Raw genomic sequence first — 17570 nt, 5'->3', positions numbered from 1 at the left:
TTATTTTAACATTTTTTTCTCACGTTAATCAAGTTTTTCAAAAGTTGAATATTTTGTGGCTGAAACATAACTGAGTTTCTAACGTGGGAGTCAGTGGAAAAAAAACGGTGATCGTTTAACATGGTTTTGCTTCCCGAGAAATTTTCGCGGAACGTATCTCGCTCGTTAAGCGAGACACGCCTGTATTACATAATCAGTGGGGCTATTGCAAACCCCACACTGGATAGGCAGTGGGGACTATTGTAAACCCCACACTGGATAGGTAGTGTGAGGCTATTGTAAACCCCACACTGGATAGGTCGTAGGATTATTGTAAACCCCACACTGGATAGGCAGTGGGATTATTGCAAACCCCACACTGGATAGGCAGTGTGAGGCTATTGTAAACCCCACACTGGATAGGCGGCAGGATTATTGTAAACCCCACACTGGATAGGCAGTGGGATTATTGCAAACCTTACACCCGATAGGCAGTGGGAGGCTATTGTAAACCCCACAATGGATAGGCGTTAGGATTATTGTAAACCCCACACTGGATAAGCGGTATGATTATTGTAAACTCTACACTGGATAGGCAGTAGGGTTGTTGTAAACCCCACACTGGATAGGTATTGAGTAGGCGTGTCTTCGCCGTCGCGTCACGTGGCTCCGCTGTTCAAGATGGCGGCCTCGAGTGCGGGTAAATTCCAAATTGGCGCCGGCGCCGCTGCGAGGCGGCCTCGGCCCCGCCGCGGTGCCTCGATCGCTCCCTCGCTCCTTCGCTCGATCTCTCGATCGTCCACGACCGCGCGTTTACCACGCCACCAGTGGCGGCGGCCGAACTATAAGCGCCGGTTTTGTTTTGTGTTGTTTAATTCTGAACGGCGGCGTGTCGGTTCAAGGCAGGGGGCGCGGGACTTTGTGCGCCAACAACAAGCTGCAATTGACGACCCAATGATGGCTTAATTAGTGAAGCGGACGGCTTTGGTTTCGAGGTAACTCTGTCACGCACGGCGTGCCGCCGTCTCACGGATTTGCGACCGAGCGGTCAGTGACCCCGTGACCCCTCGGGTCAGACTCGACTCGCGGTGCTGTGGTTCCAATACGGATCGATTTCTCCCCTGCGGTGAACATCGCGCTGCTTGCCGTGTTTGTTCTGATGCCAGCCAGGTTTCGCGCAAACTTTTTTTTGTTTTTTCGGTAAAGTCACGTAGGTAAAATTAAGTAATAAAAAGAAATAATAAAAGTAATAGAAATACAATTATTTTATTTCTAATTTCTTTTCTATTTTTATTTATTTTTACCTACGTGACTTTGCCGAAAAAACCTAAGAGTATGAATCCTTGCAGTCACGAAAGCTTCAAATCTAGAATTTTTTTTTAGTTTTTGCGCAATTTTGCCGTGGTGAGTTGAAGGGGAGAGGCGCTCCGCAATTTGCCTGCCGGCTCGAGGAAAGGCCTCGGATCGACCCCTCCAAGAGGGCTTTTGTTTTTGGCTTTCTCTGCGAGAAACCAATCAGTTTCAAGGACAATGCATCTATTATCATAGTGTGTTTTGTTTGCATTTCGACTGCAAGTATTGTGGTTAATGCAGACATGAATCCTTGTAAAAAGGTTTCAGTTTTGTTGCCAGAAAAAAGGGGAAAGCCATCGGACAAAGGCGCTATGGGATGTGCTCCTGCGGCCGTCTGGAACGCTCTTCGCATATTAGGAAACCACTGGGAGTTATGCATCTTTAAGTAATCTCGATTGAAAACTCATTGCTTTAAGGCTGCTTTTTGTGTTTAGTCTTGTTATCCATCCCCTCACACCTCCGATTAAGACGGTTGGCGACGTACGGTGCGAAAGAAGTTCAACACAACATTAAAACTGCATTTCGCAAATGAACATACCTGGCCCACTTGATAAACGTACCTGGCATATTGAATTCTACACGAGTCATTTCTATTTTTAGTCTAGTGCACGCTGCTTCTCTGCATCATCCACCAATTCTACCTCCCAAGCCACCACATTACTGGAATGTATTTCAATGACCACGCTTGGCAATTATTATATAATGTGCTCACGTGACTTCATTTGAGACAAATGTAAGTCTCCAACTTTAAAAATCATCAGCCAGCCATGGTCAGTCCACTGTTGGATGAAAGCCTGCCCAGGCCGTCACCATCTCTCACGGGCCTGCGAAGTTTAATCCATCAAGCACCTGCACACGAGTTGATTTCATCGCTCTGTCTCTGCGGTGTATGTTCCCTCAAAGTGCATTCTCTGCCTTGGCTGCAACTCCGTTGTTTAGTTTCGACCACCCCACCGACCCTTCAAGTCTCATATCCTGCCCAAGCTCATCTGTGAAAAAGAGCTTTATAGCTCATCGGATTCTTCCCTTATAAATGCATATTCCGATTGTTTTCTTGACGGTCAACGTTACGTCTTTCACAAGTTTATATTCTCTAATACATGTTTCTCTGTCTTCGTGTAATTCCAAGCAGGTTCCTCTCCGTTATATCTTTGCACAAGCATTTCTGCGTTTTCCTATTTCATATCCACGGATGTGGTCCGTATATCAAAGCAGATAATACGCACTGATTAAAAACGTTATTGTTTGGGCACATTGATACAGTATGTTGCTTTTCATGTTTCGTGTGTCGCATGTGTGTGTGTCTTCGCAGACATGGAACAATCGCTGTTGAGTTTCGAGAAGCTGGACAGGTCATCTCCAGAGCTGTGGCCAGAGCAGAGTAAGGCAAACACAAAGACGCGCACGTGCCAAGCTCTCAAGAGAACTAAAGAAGTGGCATACCTGTCAACTCCTTATCAGTGCCCTACCTTATTACAGACCAATTCAGACCTTATTGGTCACCCCGTACCCTTATAAATCTCAACATTCATCCTACAAAGCCCAATCACAAGGGAGAAACACAAACAAATAGACAAAAAAATTGCCCGCATTTAAATAGCTGTACGCTGTATTGACCTGAAAACTCAATTTTTTTGTACAAGAATACCGCTAAACCGTATGGCTTGACAGCTGTGAAGTGGTGCCGCTTGTGTTGTGGAGGTTTCCACATTCACACTTGGACGCCACAGTTGCCATGGTTCTCGGACGTCTGTGCAGTTTACAACTGCTGGGGAGGGGGATTGTGCAATGAGCAAGTGTGCAATCACACTGCCACTCTGTGTACTTGCTTGTGTTTTCTGTGTGCGTATGTGTTTCCGTTCATCTGTAATTTTGTTGTACGTGTGCTTTTGTGTGCATATAATTATGTCGACATTTACGTGTGCTTATGTATGTATACTTGTGGGGAGCGGTAGTGTAGCGGTCCGTGCACTGCACTACGAACCCGGTGACCCGAGTTAGATTCCCGCTCACGGTCAACACCAGTAAAGATTATCTAAACTGGTCCTGGGCATTCCCTAGGTCGACTCAGCCTCAAATGAGTACCTAATACAGTGTGTAAACATCGCCATGAGGGAGACAAAGGCGGCTGGGCGTGATGTTAGCCACCCACCTCCTTGTGTGCCGGTAGCCTTCATAGGTGCTCGCTAACAGTACTTGCCCCAACAGTCTGTTAAGGCTTTACAGAGGGTCTTTGTACTAGTTTATGTATACTTGGATGTGTGTGTTGATGTTTGAGCGTGCATATATGTATATGCGTACGTGTGTGTGTGCACGTGCGCGTTTGTCCCCTTGTGTGCTCATGTGGCTGCTTCTGTGCATGCGTTTTGTGTGCTTGTATTGAATGGTGTACGTGTGTTTGTGCTTCTGCTCATGTGTCCTCTTGTAATAACAATTGGTATTTGTAATGCACACTTCATCCGTAGATCCCAATTGTGTGTGTGGTGTTGCATTCATATTGTGTGGAGCGGTCGTGTCTTGGTTAGCGTGCTGCACTAAGAATCTGGTGACCCGAGTTCGATTCCTGCTCACAACCAATATCAGTGACGAATATATTAACCGGTCCTGAGTCTCCCTGAGATCAACTCAGCCTGAAATGAGAACCTGCTGCGGTGTGTAAGCATCAGCATTGGGGAGACAGATGTGGCCGTGCGTGGTGCTGGCCACTCACCCCATCGTGTCCCATGCCTGCCTTAATAGTTGCTCGCTAACAGCACTTGCCCACCATTTTGTTAAAGGCTATAGGGGGGATCTTTGTCTTGGTGTTGCATTCATACGTGGTTGTGTGTGTGCTCATGTACGTGCGTGGCTGTGCGTGTGTACCTAACCCTTTAGTTCCTGGTGTGGCGGAGTTTGCGGCTTCGTTTAAAAGCGTAAGTATGAGTTCTCAGTAAAGGAAAAAGAAATAACACCTCGGCACCATCATCATTACATCATAAACATTTACTACGTATGTGTTAATTTCACATGTTAGGTGATGGTCCTTATTCAGAGCAGTTATAGTTTTCCTGAGTTACAACTGCATCATTCAGCCAGGCGGCGCTGTGGTTAAAGATGTTCACTTAAAAACGAGGTAAGGAGTTCAAATCTCGGTCAAGGGTTGGCTCGGACTCTCATCAGTCTGAGGCTGATGAAGTTATTGCCTCGGTGGAAAGATCACAATGGTTGTCCCATGGATAAGCTGATCCCTTCCAATGAAATGTGGAGTTTACTCCTCTGGCTCAGCGCTGCCATTGGAGATGCTTGTTCTGAGTGGTGACATTTGAGTTTCAATCCACAGATTAAAAAAACACCTACAATTTGAAATGCATTTGACAACACGTGGAAGTTTGTAAACATTTAATTTCAGAATTGCCTACATTGCCTTTTGTCTGGCAGAAGACCGTAAGTGAGAACTGCGTGTATTATAGGAAGACGTGGTTGGGTTGACGAGCGGCACACATTGGCCGGCCAAGCTGTGTGCGGCGTATGTGTGTATGTTGACCTTTCGCACCGTATGTAGCCAACCATGCTAATCGGAGATGCGGGGGAAGGACAGCAAACTAAACACAAAATCGTGGAAGGAATTTCTAAAAGATCTAAGTTTAGAAAACAAATTTTGTGGGGTTTGCGATCAGGCCTGCGTGATCGGCAAAAGTGCCTCTTGTTGGATGTGTGTGCATGCTTACGTGGACGAGTGCAGCCCATCGCAAGTTCCCCTCCGAAATGGATGGCTGACCTCGAGAAGGACGACCTGGACATGCTGCAAGGTGACCTGGGATTGCAATGCGCGTTAGTTTTCGTGCCGTGCGTCTTAATGTCCACAGCCCGCAGCTAACAAGGACTATTGGTCATGAATAACAGCCAGTCATCGATCACTGCGGTATTTCATAAATTACGAGCCGTGCCCCTCCATAATAATGCCACCCTTTGCCTGAACCAATATTGCTCATTTAAATTTGTGTTAAGGGCCTGTTTCATGCGCTAAGCAAATTATTTAGAGATACTCGTGCATTGGTAAGTGGTGTACAAGCACAGATAAAAAGAATGCAACACATTTGTTAATAAAACTGTGGCTTTAAAAGGAAAGATTATATCATAGGTAACCATCACACGGCACAATAACAGCACATAGAGGCCAGAAATGTAGAGGTTTTTTTTATTTGTTGTTGGATGGGCTGTTTCTGTTGATATTTGGAAATGGGCGAAAAAAATCTTCAAATGTGCAAATTTACTGACTTGCGTGTTTGTTGAGAGCAGAAATGTGGTTTCTACAAACACAGACATTAGGGACTAAGTCTTTTTTTAAATGCTTCAAGATTCTGTTGATTTGTTAAACTATAAACCCAGAATGCGGGAGGTAAGTGGTGCTTATTCTCAGGTTTTTTCGGTAAAGTCACGTAGGTAAAACATTAAAAGTAATGAAAGTAAAATAAAACAAAACAAAAATAATTTTGTTTTATTTTATTTTACTTTCATTACTTTTAATGTTTTACCTACGTGACTTTACCGAAAAAACCTGAGAATATGAATCATTGCAGTCACGAAAGCTTCAAATCTAGAAGTAAGTGGTGCTCCGAGGAATATAGCATTTACATTTTAAATGGAATGTTTTCTTATAATTGTGTAGCATTATTAAATAGAGGATTCAGGGAAATTAACGGATACTGTCTGGTTCTTTCGGTAAAGTCACATAGATTGAAATAATAACAAAAGAAAACACGACGTTTTGGTCGCAACACAAGCGTCCGTCTTAAAGTGAGAAAATTATCTGCTGCTGTGGCTTTATATTGGCACGGGAGGGGGGGGAAGGGGGGGGAGGAGTTTTGTCGAGTCTTGGCTGCAGGAGTTCACGGGGGAGAGGGGAGGAGGGTTTGTATCGTGCAGGGACGGGTGGGGCTGGAGAAATTAGCATGTCAATGAGCTTGAATTAGTAACCGGAAACCAAAACGACACGGGTGGGTGAGTGAAAATCATAGCAGTTAAAACTTGACGTGGTTTATCATGTCCTTACAATGATTGCTCAATCTGAATCCATCTTCTCGATTAAAGTTTTGTCTGTGTTTGTATATCTGGATGGCTCCATGAACAAATCTCTGATGGTAGCCCAAGGGTTTGCAGAGGACCTTGGTCTCGGAGAAAACAATGTCACGTGTGCCCACAGCGTTGAAACAATAATCTGCCACCACCAAGGTGTTGGACATGTCTCAGACCGGGTTCGCGAACATATAGCGGATTTGAAAAACGGCAGAACCAACACTCACCCACCCATGTCGTCTTGGTTTTCGGTTACTTATTCAAGCTCATTGACATGCTAATTTCTCGTCCCTGCACGCCACAAACCCTCTCCTCCCTGTGCCAGCCCCCACCCGTCCCTGCACGATACAAACCCTCTCCCCCGTGAACTCCTGCAGCCACGACTCGACAAAACTCCCCCCCCTTCCCCCCCTCCTGTGCCTATATAAAGCCACAACAGCAGATAATTTTCTCACCTGAAGGCGAACGCTTGTGTTGTGTTGCGACCGAAACGTCGTGTTTTCTTTTGTTTTTTTCTACCTACGTGACTTTACCAATTCCTCTGAATCATAACCACGTAAAATCTATTTTAGTAACTGGCTAAATTATTTCAAACGCCTCGACCACCATCACCTGTACTCTAACACTATAGCTTAGCCTTGGTGGAGCAGCTGAATGCCCGCATCTCAAGGAAGGAACAAGCGGAAGGATTTTAGACGGTTGCTTTGCGCTGTCTCACGTACGCTCCCACGAGTCAACGTTCTCTGCGCACTTCTTTGTTGTAATTACTTTTTTAGTTGTAATTACTTTATTAGTTGTTTGTGCTTTTTTGTTTTTGCGCCATTTCTTAATTTGTTTATTCATTTTTTATTTTGTTTGCTAGTAGGGTTTTTAATTTCCTTGGTAGTGGCTGCAAATGCGATTGTGGTCCTTGCATATAATTAACGTACGGCGTTATGAGACGCTATTCGCATGAATGACGCTATATAAACCAAAAGTATTTTTATAATTACCTCTTCGGCAACCTGTCGCCTTGAGCCCCGTGCTACCGGGCAGCTGCTGGCAGCTGCTCACCTGTGTGGCCCTGTTTATGTCTGCAGAGTTTGGGAGTCTCACCATGGCCAACCTCATGGAGAAGGTGCGAGGTCTGCAGAACCTGGCCTACCAGCTGGGCCTCGACGAGTGTAAGCGCTGCATTTAACCTCTCGGAGCCAAACAGAAGGACACCGACTCTGTGCCGAGGCCTTAAATAGAGAGAGGGGGGGAGGGGCCGGGGCAGAGAGAGGACTGCGGAGGATAAATGAGTGGAGCAGGGTGGAATTCCGGACCACAGTGGCTGGAGGAGAGAATGGTTTAGAGCAGGGGTCGGGAACCTTTTTGACTGGGAGAGCCATAAAAGCCAAATATTTCTAAATATATTGCATTGAGAGCCATATAGTATTTTTAACGTATAATAAATTAAATATGTCTTACTTTTAATGCGACTTTTGGTGTTGCATGGTTTTGCTGATGGCCTTGTAGTCTGGTTCATACGTGATGAGGTTGAGCTTCATGCAGGCGTTGAGGCCCCGTGACCCGTGAAATTTATCTTCAAAACTAACTTCTGTTTACTTTAAAATGACACAGTATTATTAAGCAATATCACAAGTATTTAAAAATCAGTTCCAAACTGATTTTTTTATTTTTTTTTCAACTCAAAATTGTCTGGGAGCCATATGCCGTCACCAGAAGAGCCATATATGGCTCGCGAGCCATAGGTTCCCGACCGCTGGTTTAGAGCAAGAAAATCGAAAGTTTGAGAAAGCAAATTTAGTCAAATTAAGAAGTGTTTGTCTTGGTGTGTTGTCTTTGTGTGTGTCTATCTCTGCATGTGTGTCTGCCTGTGTTGTTTCCGTGTCTGTGTTTTATCATTCATTCTTACCTGATGATGGTTGCTTGTGTTGCAACCGATACGTCTTATTCTGTTATTATTTGATTTAATTTTCTACTTGACTTTACCCAAAGAACCACAGAGGCTCTCGGAGCCAACGTCGGCGATGTATATCTGAACCATTCCTGAGCCTCTTCTAGATCAGCTGAGCCTTCAATTAGTTACTTGGTGCTGTGTGTAAACATCATGACTGGTGAAACAGGCAGTGTGGTGCTGGGCACGCTACCTTGGGCGCCATGCCAGCCTGAACAGATGCTCACTAACAGCCTTTTACCCAACCAATCCATGAGGCACGTAAGGGGCTTAACAATTTACTCCTTCCACGATTAAAACCTTGCTGTTTGAGGTCACGATTTCATTTATGAATGCGTTTGGCACAAGTATCATAAACAGGCTGCAAAGTTTTCATGAACTAATTAAAAAAAAAACTATCGTAACAGTTCTTACACTCGTGATTCTACCCATGTCATCATGAGTGTGAATAACGCATTTAATCAAGGCACTCTTACCCCTTGATTGGCAAGCATGTGTTGAGATTGGAATGACAATGTAGAGGAACGTGATACAGTAGCCACTGCATGTCCAGCTACCTTTATCTCTGTTATTTCTCATGTTCTTAACCACACTACTAGAGCCCCAGTTACCTATTTTAGGCCAAGTCAAGCTAGGGGAGGCTCAGGCCTTGTTCATAGAGTGGCACACGCTTGTAATCAAATGCTTTCGAGGCAAAAATCCCAAACTTGCTAGGCTGCAAGGTGGCTTAAAGGCGTGAGTGCACGAAGTAGGGGCACCGTGGTGGCGAGATGTTAACCACCTCACCTGGTATACAGGAGGTCAGGGGTTCGATCCCGACCCTGACGCCTGCTGTATATTTTTGGAGTTTGCATGTTCTCCCCGTGGTCGCGTGGATTTTTCTCCAGGTCCTCCGGTTTTCCCTCCACATTTAGAAACGTGTGTAGAGTATTTGGCTGCAATAAATTTCCACGTGGTAAGCCACTTCCTTTAGCCATCATTTATCGCCAGGTCGCTTCTGAAAAAATAGCTATCTAGCTCAATGGGCCTTACCTGGTAAAATAAAAAATAGGTTATAGTTTAGTTTTAGTGTTGCCTACACAGACCTCTCTTGTGTTAAAACCTTGTGTACTGGGTGGGTTTTCTCTGGGTACTTCACTTTTCTCACACAAGCAGGACATTTGCCAAACATCCTAATGCATGACTCCCTTGAAAAAGCCTTGAAAGACTGTGAGCCTTTCATGGTTAAATGGCATGATAATTACTTGCCGTGTGATGTTGTGCATCATAGCCAGGAGGCGGCAGTGTCGTGGTTAGTGTACGGAACTACTGATACTACTGATACAGTGACCAAGGCCTTCCCAACAACATAAAGGAGTAAACATCCTTTAGTATAGAGATTGAAGGAGGTGGTATGTGCTTAACATTCTCAGCAGGTGTGGTGGTGGTGGTGATGTATTACAGTGTCTCCAGTAGGGGCGGGTTAGAAAGTCACAACAGGTTGGGGTGGTGGATCATTTACAAATGGAACGTCCTCGCGCATGAGACTTGCAGCCTACAAGCCAACAAAAACTAAACACCTTTGTCAGTGTGACTGCCCTAAACATTCTGGGCAATGAATAAGGGTCATTCCCCAAAATGTTACTGATTATGTTTTCCTTTTAGGGCAGGGGTATTGAAGAATGTGTTGAGTTATTGCTATTTGTGCATGTGCACCACTGCCAACGAATAATGTTATATTTTTTTGTAAAAGCCAAAAGGTTGGTGCTTAAATGAGGGAGCACAGCAGGGGCAGCACAGTGCAAAGATCTTACCCACCTCGCCTGGTATACAGGAGGTTGTGAGTAAGGAGGTTGTGGGTTTGATCCCGATGCTGACGCCTGTATATCTGGAGTTCTCCCCGTGGTAGTGTGAATATTTCTCCGGGTCCTCTGGTTTTCCCCTCCACATTTAGAAACATACTTTTAGAGTATTTGGCTGCTATGAATTTCCATACAATAAGCCACTTCATTGGGCTATCATTTGTGGCCAGATTGCTTCTGAAAAAGAACGATTTAGCTCAGTGGGCATTACCTGGTAAAATAAAAATAGTAGTTTTAGTTTTTTAGGTAGATGTCTGGTCTGGATGTGGAGTGTTAGTGTTCTTCCATTGTAACTGTGGCTTTTCTCCAGGCATTCCAATATCTTCTCAAGCAAAAAATGCAAACAGGAAAATGATTACATTATCCCAAGCAGGGATGGCTCCTCAAAATGAGTCCTGTAACTCAAAGAGATTTGCTGATATATGTATGGCATAGTTATACAATGTCCAGCGCCAGCTTGCTGACTGTTGGAAGAAACAAATACATAAAGATAATGACATATCAACATTTTACGGTGTTATATTTTATTGCTGCTTATTATTGCCAAAACTCGCCAAAGTTATCATCAATACAGGATAACAGGATTCGTTTCAGTAGCTTGATCTCACACATGGATAAAAAAAATACAGAAAATATCTCACCTCTGTATATCTCTTAAATGTAGAGGGGGGAAAAAGTAGTTCTTACACAAACCTACTTTGGGGGCCACAGTTGGTTGTTTATGTCACGGGGCCAATGGAAATATTGTGATTTTCCTGTGTTCAGATAAGTGAGCACAACTCTTTCGTCTCCTTTTTGGTCAGTGGGGTTAACTGTCGAGGTTGAATGGGGCTGATAGATGCAGGTAAGGAGTTGAGGGAGCTGTGGATGGAGACCAACTGAGCCCTGATGAACAAAGCAAAGCAATCACTAATGTCCATTGACCCTACGTGGCACTGCGTTGGGAGATTACTGAGATCGATCTGTTGTTGTTAAAGCCCATCTCAAAGCGCAGCAAAAAAAAAACCGCTGAGCCGGCTGTGTGTCTGACAATTGACAGATCTGGTGAGCTTGTGCCTGCAATAATGCTTAAGTGTCTGTGATGATCATTAACAGCACCCGCTCCAGCAGCCTGCGAAGGCTAAACGTGGGTATTTCTTTTGTGTCTTTTTGTGTGTTTGTGCGAGCAGCGCGAGAGATGACACGGGGGAAGTTTCTCAATATCCTGGAACGGCCCAAGAAGTGACTTAATCATTCTGTCAACAGGTGGCAATGAAGGCCATTAGAAATCCACGCGACTCTTTTTTTAATACAATATACCATCACGATAACAAAAGCATGCTTGGAAAGTTAGGAAAAGCTATGGCGTGCCTGGCTACTCAGTGCCACGTCTGTGCTCCACAATAAAAGTAGATTTTGTTTTAAAAACGTAGCCACCTCCGAGGATGTCTAATGATCCTGGAAACTCATCAAAACAATCCATGCAAGCCGATTGGTCTATAGAGCCTTTAACACCTGCATTTACCATAGTCCCAGATTCAACACAGCAAGCTGGCCAAGCCATTACATTCAATGAGTTTCAGTCATCATGCATGCTACACGTTCACCTATTCCACGGGCATTAACAAGCTGGGGGAAAAAAACCCTTATCGAGCCTCGTATGCGTAATGCTTATATCAATCTATCGGCATTTCCAAGCTGGGAGTGCTGGTCGCATTGTGAGTGTCATACACTTGTGATTACACCACCCGACACTGACGTTACAAGTTGGGAAAGCCGGTCTGCTTATTGAGTGTCATACACTCGCATGAAAACAGATTATGTAAAAACAGTCTTTATGAAAATGACTGGTGCCACACGTCAATTTCATTTCCGGCTCGTTGCCCTTGGGTGAACACGCGTTACACCGTCGTCATTAAAGTAGCAAGTGCCCTCCATTTGTTGACCACGCGAATGGTTCAACCCAAACATCTTTCTGTGGAGGTTGCGATTAAGTTGCAGTTTTCAGGTAAAGATATTGTTGGCTTCATTTGCTGTAGCCGTGTTAAACCTAACGATCATTGTGCTGGCCACTGAGCTAGTTGGCACAGAACTTATTATGAAATTGAGGTTTAAGTTTCGGTCAAGTGTGTGATGGCCCAACTCTGGGACTGGCTTATTGGGAAATGCCCGGTTGGCCAGGTACCGTCGTCTGAACCTGGGCCTGAATGTGTGTTTGTCAGTTGATAAGAAGGATTATCATTGGCAGGAGAAGACATTGGGTTCATTATACAAGCATTCAGGCTGTGCTCATTCCTCTTGACTGCTCTCCAACTAAGATTGAAAGAGTTTATGCATTATCTGTCCACTGTCCAGCCATCCATAACAGAGGGTCACTATGACTCTAGTAAAGATCCAATTTGAACACGTACATTTTAAACGTGTGTTGTTCTTAGAGACTTATTAAAGACTGGACTTACCGTATTGGTCAAAATTTGTTGCTTAAAACTTGGAGACACAAACTTATTCAGATGCAAATGTATTTTAATCTGACTTGTTGGAACTATGTCAACATATTTTACCCTGACAGCTAACCATTGGCTTTCGTACTGTTAATTAAATATTTCTGAGATGAAACGCATGTTAGAAAGTGTAGTACATAATCCATGCGTATGCATGATTTTTTTCCTAACTTGTTATACGATGGGCTCTAGTTTGTGAGGAGTGTTGTTCCCAATGCAGCAGACCAAGCACAATTTGTGCGGGCAGTAATATATTACGGTTGAACTGTCCCGATTGCCCCTAATGATGGAAATTCATTAGATCTCATAGTAATCTACACCCACACCACCTGCCGTGCGTGGCATTCTACAGTGTGGAACGTTTGTTACGAAATATTTTTTCTTAGAAACGATGAGGTGGTCAGATAGTTCAGTGGGCTAATGCGATTTTGAGAACACTTAACCAGTACTGCCTCGATCGTTGATTCAAATCCAGGCAGTCACTTGTGTGATGATAACCGTGTTCTCAAGTGTATCGAGTGTATGGGCATGGTGCTAGTCGCCATTGAATGCACAAAATAACCTAATGATTAGTTTTTTTCTTCGGATTACAGCAGCTTCGAGAGTTAAATAACATCAAATGCCATTGCCTTGATACGAGCACTCTTTTTAGGGACGTATAGCGTGTGCATAGAAGTCGACCGAAGGGTTTTCAGAAGTAGTTCAGCGACACACAAGGCGTTCTCCGACGTGACTCGCCGTAAGAGTTCCAAGTGGACAGCTCTCGGCGTGCAGCACAATTGAAATGCAATTGGGGAAGGAGGCGCGGTGGAGAAGCACAGTGTCGGAATAATGAAGTTGTATAAATGGGTATGCCAACAGCTCAACGGCAGTCAACAACCTGCCGACCCTTCAGAAACAAAAGTCCGGCTTCTCGTGTGGCAATCGTCCGTTGCTGCACGGCTCCACTGCCTCTGAGCCTCAGCAACACAATATCGATGAGGCGTGAGTGGCACTCGCTCGAGTGTGACCGAGTGCCCGCTTTCTTGGGCCCAGAAGCTGTTCTTTAGAATCCAGGTTGCGTGTTCATACACCCAGCAATGCGCAGTCAGGCAAACAGCATGGTCATTGTGAGTGTGCCTTCAGAAGCTGACAGGTCAACAAGCCTCACCTCTAGGGTATATGTACGCTTTCTACTGTACAATGAGAGAAGCAGGTTATTGTGAAATTGCTGATGGGGCATTGAAAACCTTGGCCCTGTAGGCTTGAACATTCATGTTTTCCAGGAGCAACTTTATCAACAAAGCTACCCGGGATTGGTTTTGACTTCAGTTAGTCTTATCGGCCACACACGGCTTCATCGACCAATGCTCCCCGCGTTCCCGTGTTACAAAGCAACAAGGTGTTTTATAGGTTAGATGGCAATCCAACCGATAAACAAGCCAGTGTAAGAATAATTGCAGCTGGTCAGGAGCAGCGTGTCCTTGGCAAATAAAGAGAAAAACCTGATTGGGATTCGGTATGGTTAAGAGGTGACACCGCTGTGCTCGCGTGAATGAACGATTCGAGGATGTGGTCAAGCAGTTTGTCCGTGAGAGCCGTTTTATCAATTGAAGCTGTAAATATTCATACCCGTCTGCTTGTTTGAAAATGAAATAAAAATGCATTTGAACCAACATTACAGGTCTTGTTTGAAATAGTGTCAGAGTATAGATGCAACGTTGCCGTGCAGTGTGGTCTAATAACCCCAACGACCCACACGGTGTGGGGAGGCCCTCAGTCAGTAGTGGCTTGACAAAGGCTTGGACATGTGCATTACATATTAGTATTGTATCATCGTGGAAAAAAAGTACAGGAAAATCGTAGATCCTGCATCGGATACATACAATTGTATTTTACTGCGTTAAATTATGCATTTAAGTATCGCATTCCCTTAAGGTGCATCATACAGCGAAGCACAATTGAGACGGTATAGCGGATATTATATTGAGGTTTTTTTTTGCGTTTTAGCTTTTTTTCTGCATGCACACTGCAAAAAAAAAATTCTTGAAAGTAAAATTGGCTTTAAAACCAATTCCTGACTGCCATAATGAATAAGTTATGAGACGTGATTGCATTAAGATGTGTGCCATCATGTCAGTCATGTCTTATAACTATTCATGGGGTGGCTATGCACATGGCCTGTACATTGAGCACTGCGGAGGCGAATTGGTCGATCACACACGTGTTGTGAAGCTCCCATCTCGTGGGCGTCAAGGTCCCTTTACCCTGGCTTGCCAGGATAATGCGGTACAGTAAAATGTGGACCCCACCTGTTCCATCTGTAAGAGATAGTGTTACAACTTCACACCGTTTGGGTTTTCTCTAGATTTCCTCCCACATTGGTGTATATCAGTGGCGGCTCCTGCAAAATCTCTTAGGGGGGGCAAATGTCTGGATGATTGATAAGGATAAGGTCCACCCATGCAATGGATAAATTAACAGCTTAAGCATGTAAAGGCAACTTCACTTCTTAATATTAATGAAAAATAAAGTGACTCTTACAATACATCTTGTTTGTTTCTATACTCACTATTAATATACAATCCACTCAAGTTTCTTTTATTAAAGATTCCACTAGGTGGCGACAAATTATATTGTTGGATGAAACGTGCTTACGTATGATGACGTAAGCACGTTAGGGCGAGCCCTCCCGGAAGCCATAGAGAATGCATTGCAGCGCCCCCGTTCGAAAAAAAACATCTTTGAATGTAAGTCTATGGGGCCACTCGGGGCGATTCTCAGCCGGAGTGAAATCGCCCAAAAAGAGGCGGTACTCCACAGAACGTGACATGACGCTGATTGGACTATATCCAGAGGCACAGTGACGGCTAGCGTGACTCTGTGGTTGAATGACATTGGTGGTGCGTCGCCCAATCGCCCTAATGAAAAAACCGCCCCTGGTGTATATGTTGAACTTATTTAGCACTGCACGAAGCCAACCGCGTTAAACGGAGGTGCACATTTATTCGCTGATAGCAATTAATGTGAGGACCGTAGAGTTTATGGGGTTGATTTAGAACTGGCTCACCGCGTTTCTGCTTTTCCATACGATTTTTTGGCGCCTGTTACCATCAGCTATGATTTATCCACTATTGTATGAGGCCTCCCCATGCAAAAATCCATCTGGCTCCTGTACTCAAGCTGATTTAATCGCTCGATATCTGGTGGATGCCCTTGGGCGTGTTCCCTTCTCCCACTCTCTCGTGTCTCGCAACCACTGGCCAAAATCTCATCTCGTGAAGCGTCCTGCCCAAATAACTTTGCCTTTCTTAGCAGTCAATGCGTCTAAATTGCACATGTTCTCTCATCACGTGTTCCTCTTCCTCTCTCAGTGTAGTCCCAAGAATGCATCTCTCCATGCTTCTTTGTGCATTTAACTTTTTTATTGCATTTTTTTATATCCACGTTTATTTATGACATCAACTGGACACTTTTTTAGGCGATGTTTGCATTTAATTATGAAGATTAGATTTCCTAAAGCGACGTCCTCTCATCTGCTTCTTTCATTTTTCCCCAAGTAAGGCCCACTTAACTATGCTCTTTTCCAGAAGCGACTTGACCACAAATAATTTCTCCACGAAGTGGCTTCTCACGTGGGAATTAATAGCAACCAAACACTGTAAACGCATGTTTTTAAAAGTGGAGGGTAAAAACTAGAAGACCTGGAGAGATCATGCGAACTCCAAATATACAGGCCCTTAGGGTCGGAATCGAACCCATGCCCTCTTATATACCAGGCTCGGTAGTTAACATGTTGCCACAGCAGCACCCTGATCCCGATACGCCTTCGATTACTGCACTAGATATACACTGATGGGTTATGAAGAAAGGTGTCTTCAAATCATAATCAACATTTGTATTTACGCTGGAGGAATCTGATGAGCTATGAAGCTCTTTTTCACAGATGTCCAATAGGGCTGGGTCAAATCCACGTGACACTTGTACTCATTTATCTTGAGCTTCACTTGACAATGTTTTTTAATTAAAAATTTCAAACATTTCCTGCATAAGGGCATCGATGCTCTTGCAAGGAGGAGTGTCTGTTTTCACAGTGGGAGCGGCCACACAGAAGTCACGTGACTGATGGGAGGTTTGAGCTCATTTTGATATCAGAATCTTGAGACTGGAGGAATCCGTTGAGCTATGAAACTTTCTTTCACAAATGTACCTGTTGCACCGCGCCCGTGCACCGGACCCCCTTTCCATTGCCCCCCCCACCCCTTATGATGTCTTAACGTGAAGAGGTGGGGGGGGGGCAACGAGTGTAACCTCCAGCCAATCACAATGCTAGGAAAAAATGCCGGCACACCACAGAACATAATAATGATATAATGAGCAGCGTTCTTCACTAATTTTCAGAGGGGGGGCACTTTCGCCAGTAAGACATGAGTGTGTGAGGGCCGCCACACATTTTAAACCATTGTTGGGTTTGACAGCGCGATGATGGGGGGGTGTTTTCACATGTTGTGTATTGTCAGGGGGCCGCACGTCAGGGGCCGCACTAAAGACCACCAGGGGCCCCACTAAAGATCACGAGGGGCCGGCAGTGACCCGCGGGCCTTGCAATGAAGAACACTGGGATAGATAGAAGATAAATGTGTAATGGGTTCAACCGAGTCGCAGACATAGACTTTGGAGGCAACACATTTATTCAGTTCCAACACACGGGGTAACTTCCCCTTAACAGAATAACAACCTAAGGTGGTGACCACCCGGCTAACTACACTAGTCACAACGTAACTTACTACGGACCGGGGCCAACGACTTCGGCCCGGGTCCACGTGTTGGAGACTCGTTGAACGGAGAACGTAGACGAAGGGTTTCTTCCAGGATGAACAACAACCCTGGTCCCTCTCGGGAACCGGCTTATATTCTCTGTGGGCGTGGCCGGCTCCGCCC

General features: G+C 44.7%; 1 protein-coding gene across 2 annotated transcripts; it reads left to right on the top strand.

Moving 5' to 3' along the window:
- The first annotated feature begins 595 nt into the window (after positions 1-595).
- Positions 596-14305, top strand: LOC144723644 (protein lin-52 homolog). 2 transcript variants are annotated; one of them, XM_078602531.1, is made up of 6 exons: positions 596-679; positions 2645-2713; positions 4207-4244; positions 5054-5120; positions 7467-7550; positions 11340-14305. In XM_078602531.1, the coding sequence occupies exons 1-6, from the start codon at positions 661-663 to the stop codon at positions 11393-11395; spliced, it is 333 nt and encodes a 110-aa protein (XP_078458657.1). In that variant the 5' UTR covers positions 596-660; the 3' UTR covers positions 11396-14305. The 2 variants fall into 2 exon arrangements, with proteins under 2 accessions (XP_078458657.1, XP_078458658.1); XM_078602532.1 differs by lacking the exon at positions 596-679 and adding an exon at positions 687-974.
- The last annotated feature ends 3265 nt before the right edge of the window (positions 14306-17570 follow it).

The sequence above is a fragment of the Lampetra planeri genome, chromosome 18 (genome assembly GCF_965212315.1).
Source record: "Lampetra planeri chromosome 18, kcLamPlan1.2.h2, whole genome shotgun sequence".
NCBI classification, from domain to species: Eukaryota; Metazoa; Chordata; class Hyperoartia; order Petromyzontiformes; family Petromyzontidae; genus Lampetra; species Lampetra planeri.
The sequence above is the reverse complement of the archived record's forward strand: the minus strand, read 5'-3'. Positions and strand labels throughout refer to the sequence as shown.

What these genes read in the sequence shown, in the direction of transcription:
- LOC144723644 (XM_078602531.1), top strand. An exon ending in CGACCTGGACATGCTGCAAG is followed by an intron (nt 5,121 to 7,466) that starts GTGACCTGGGAT and finishes TTATGTCTGCAG; the next exon opens with AGTTTGGGAGTCTCACCATG. An exon ending in CCAGCTGGGCCTCGACGAGT is followed by an intron (nt 7,551 to 11,339) that starts GTAAGCGCTGCA and finishes TTGTGCGAGCAG; the next exon opens with CGCGAGAGATGACACGGGGG.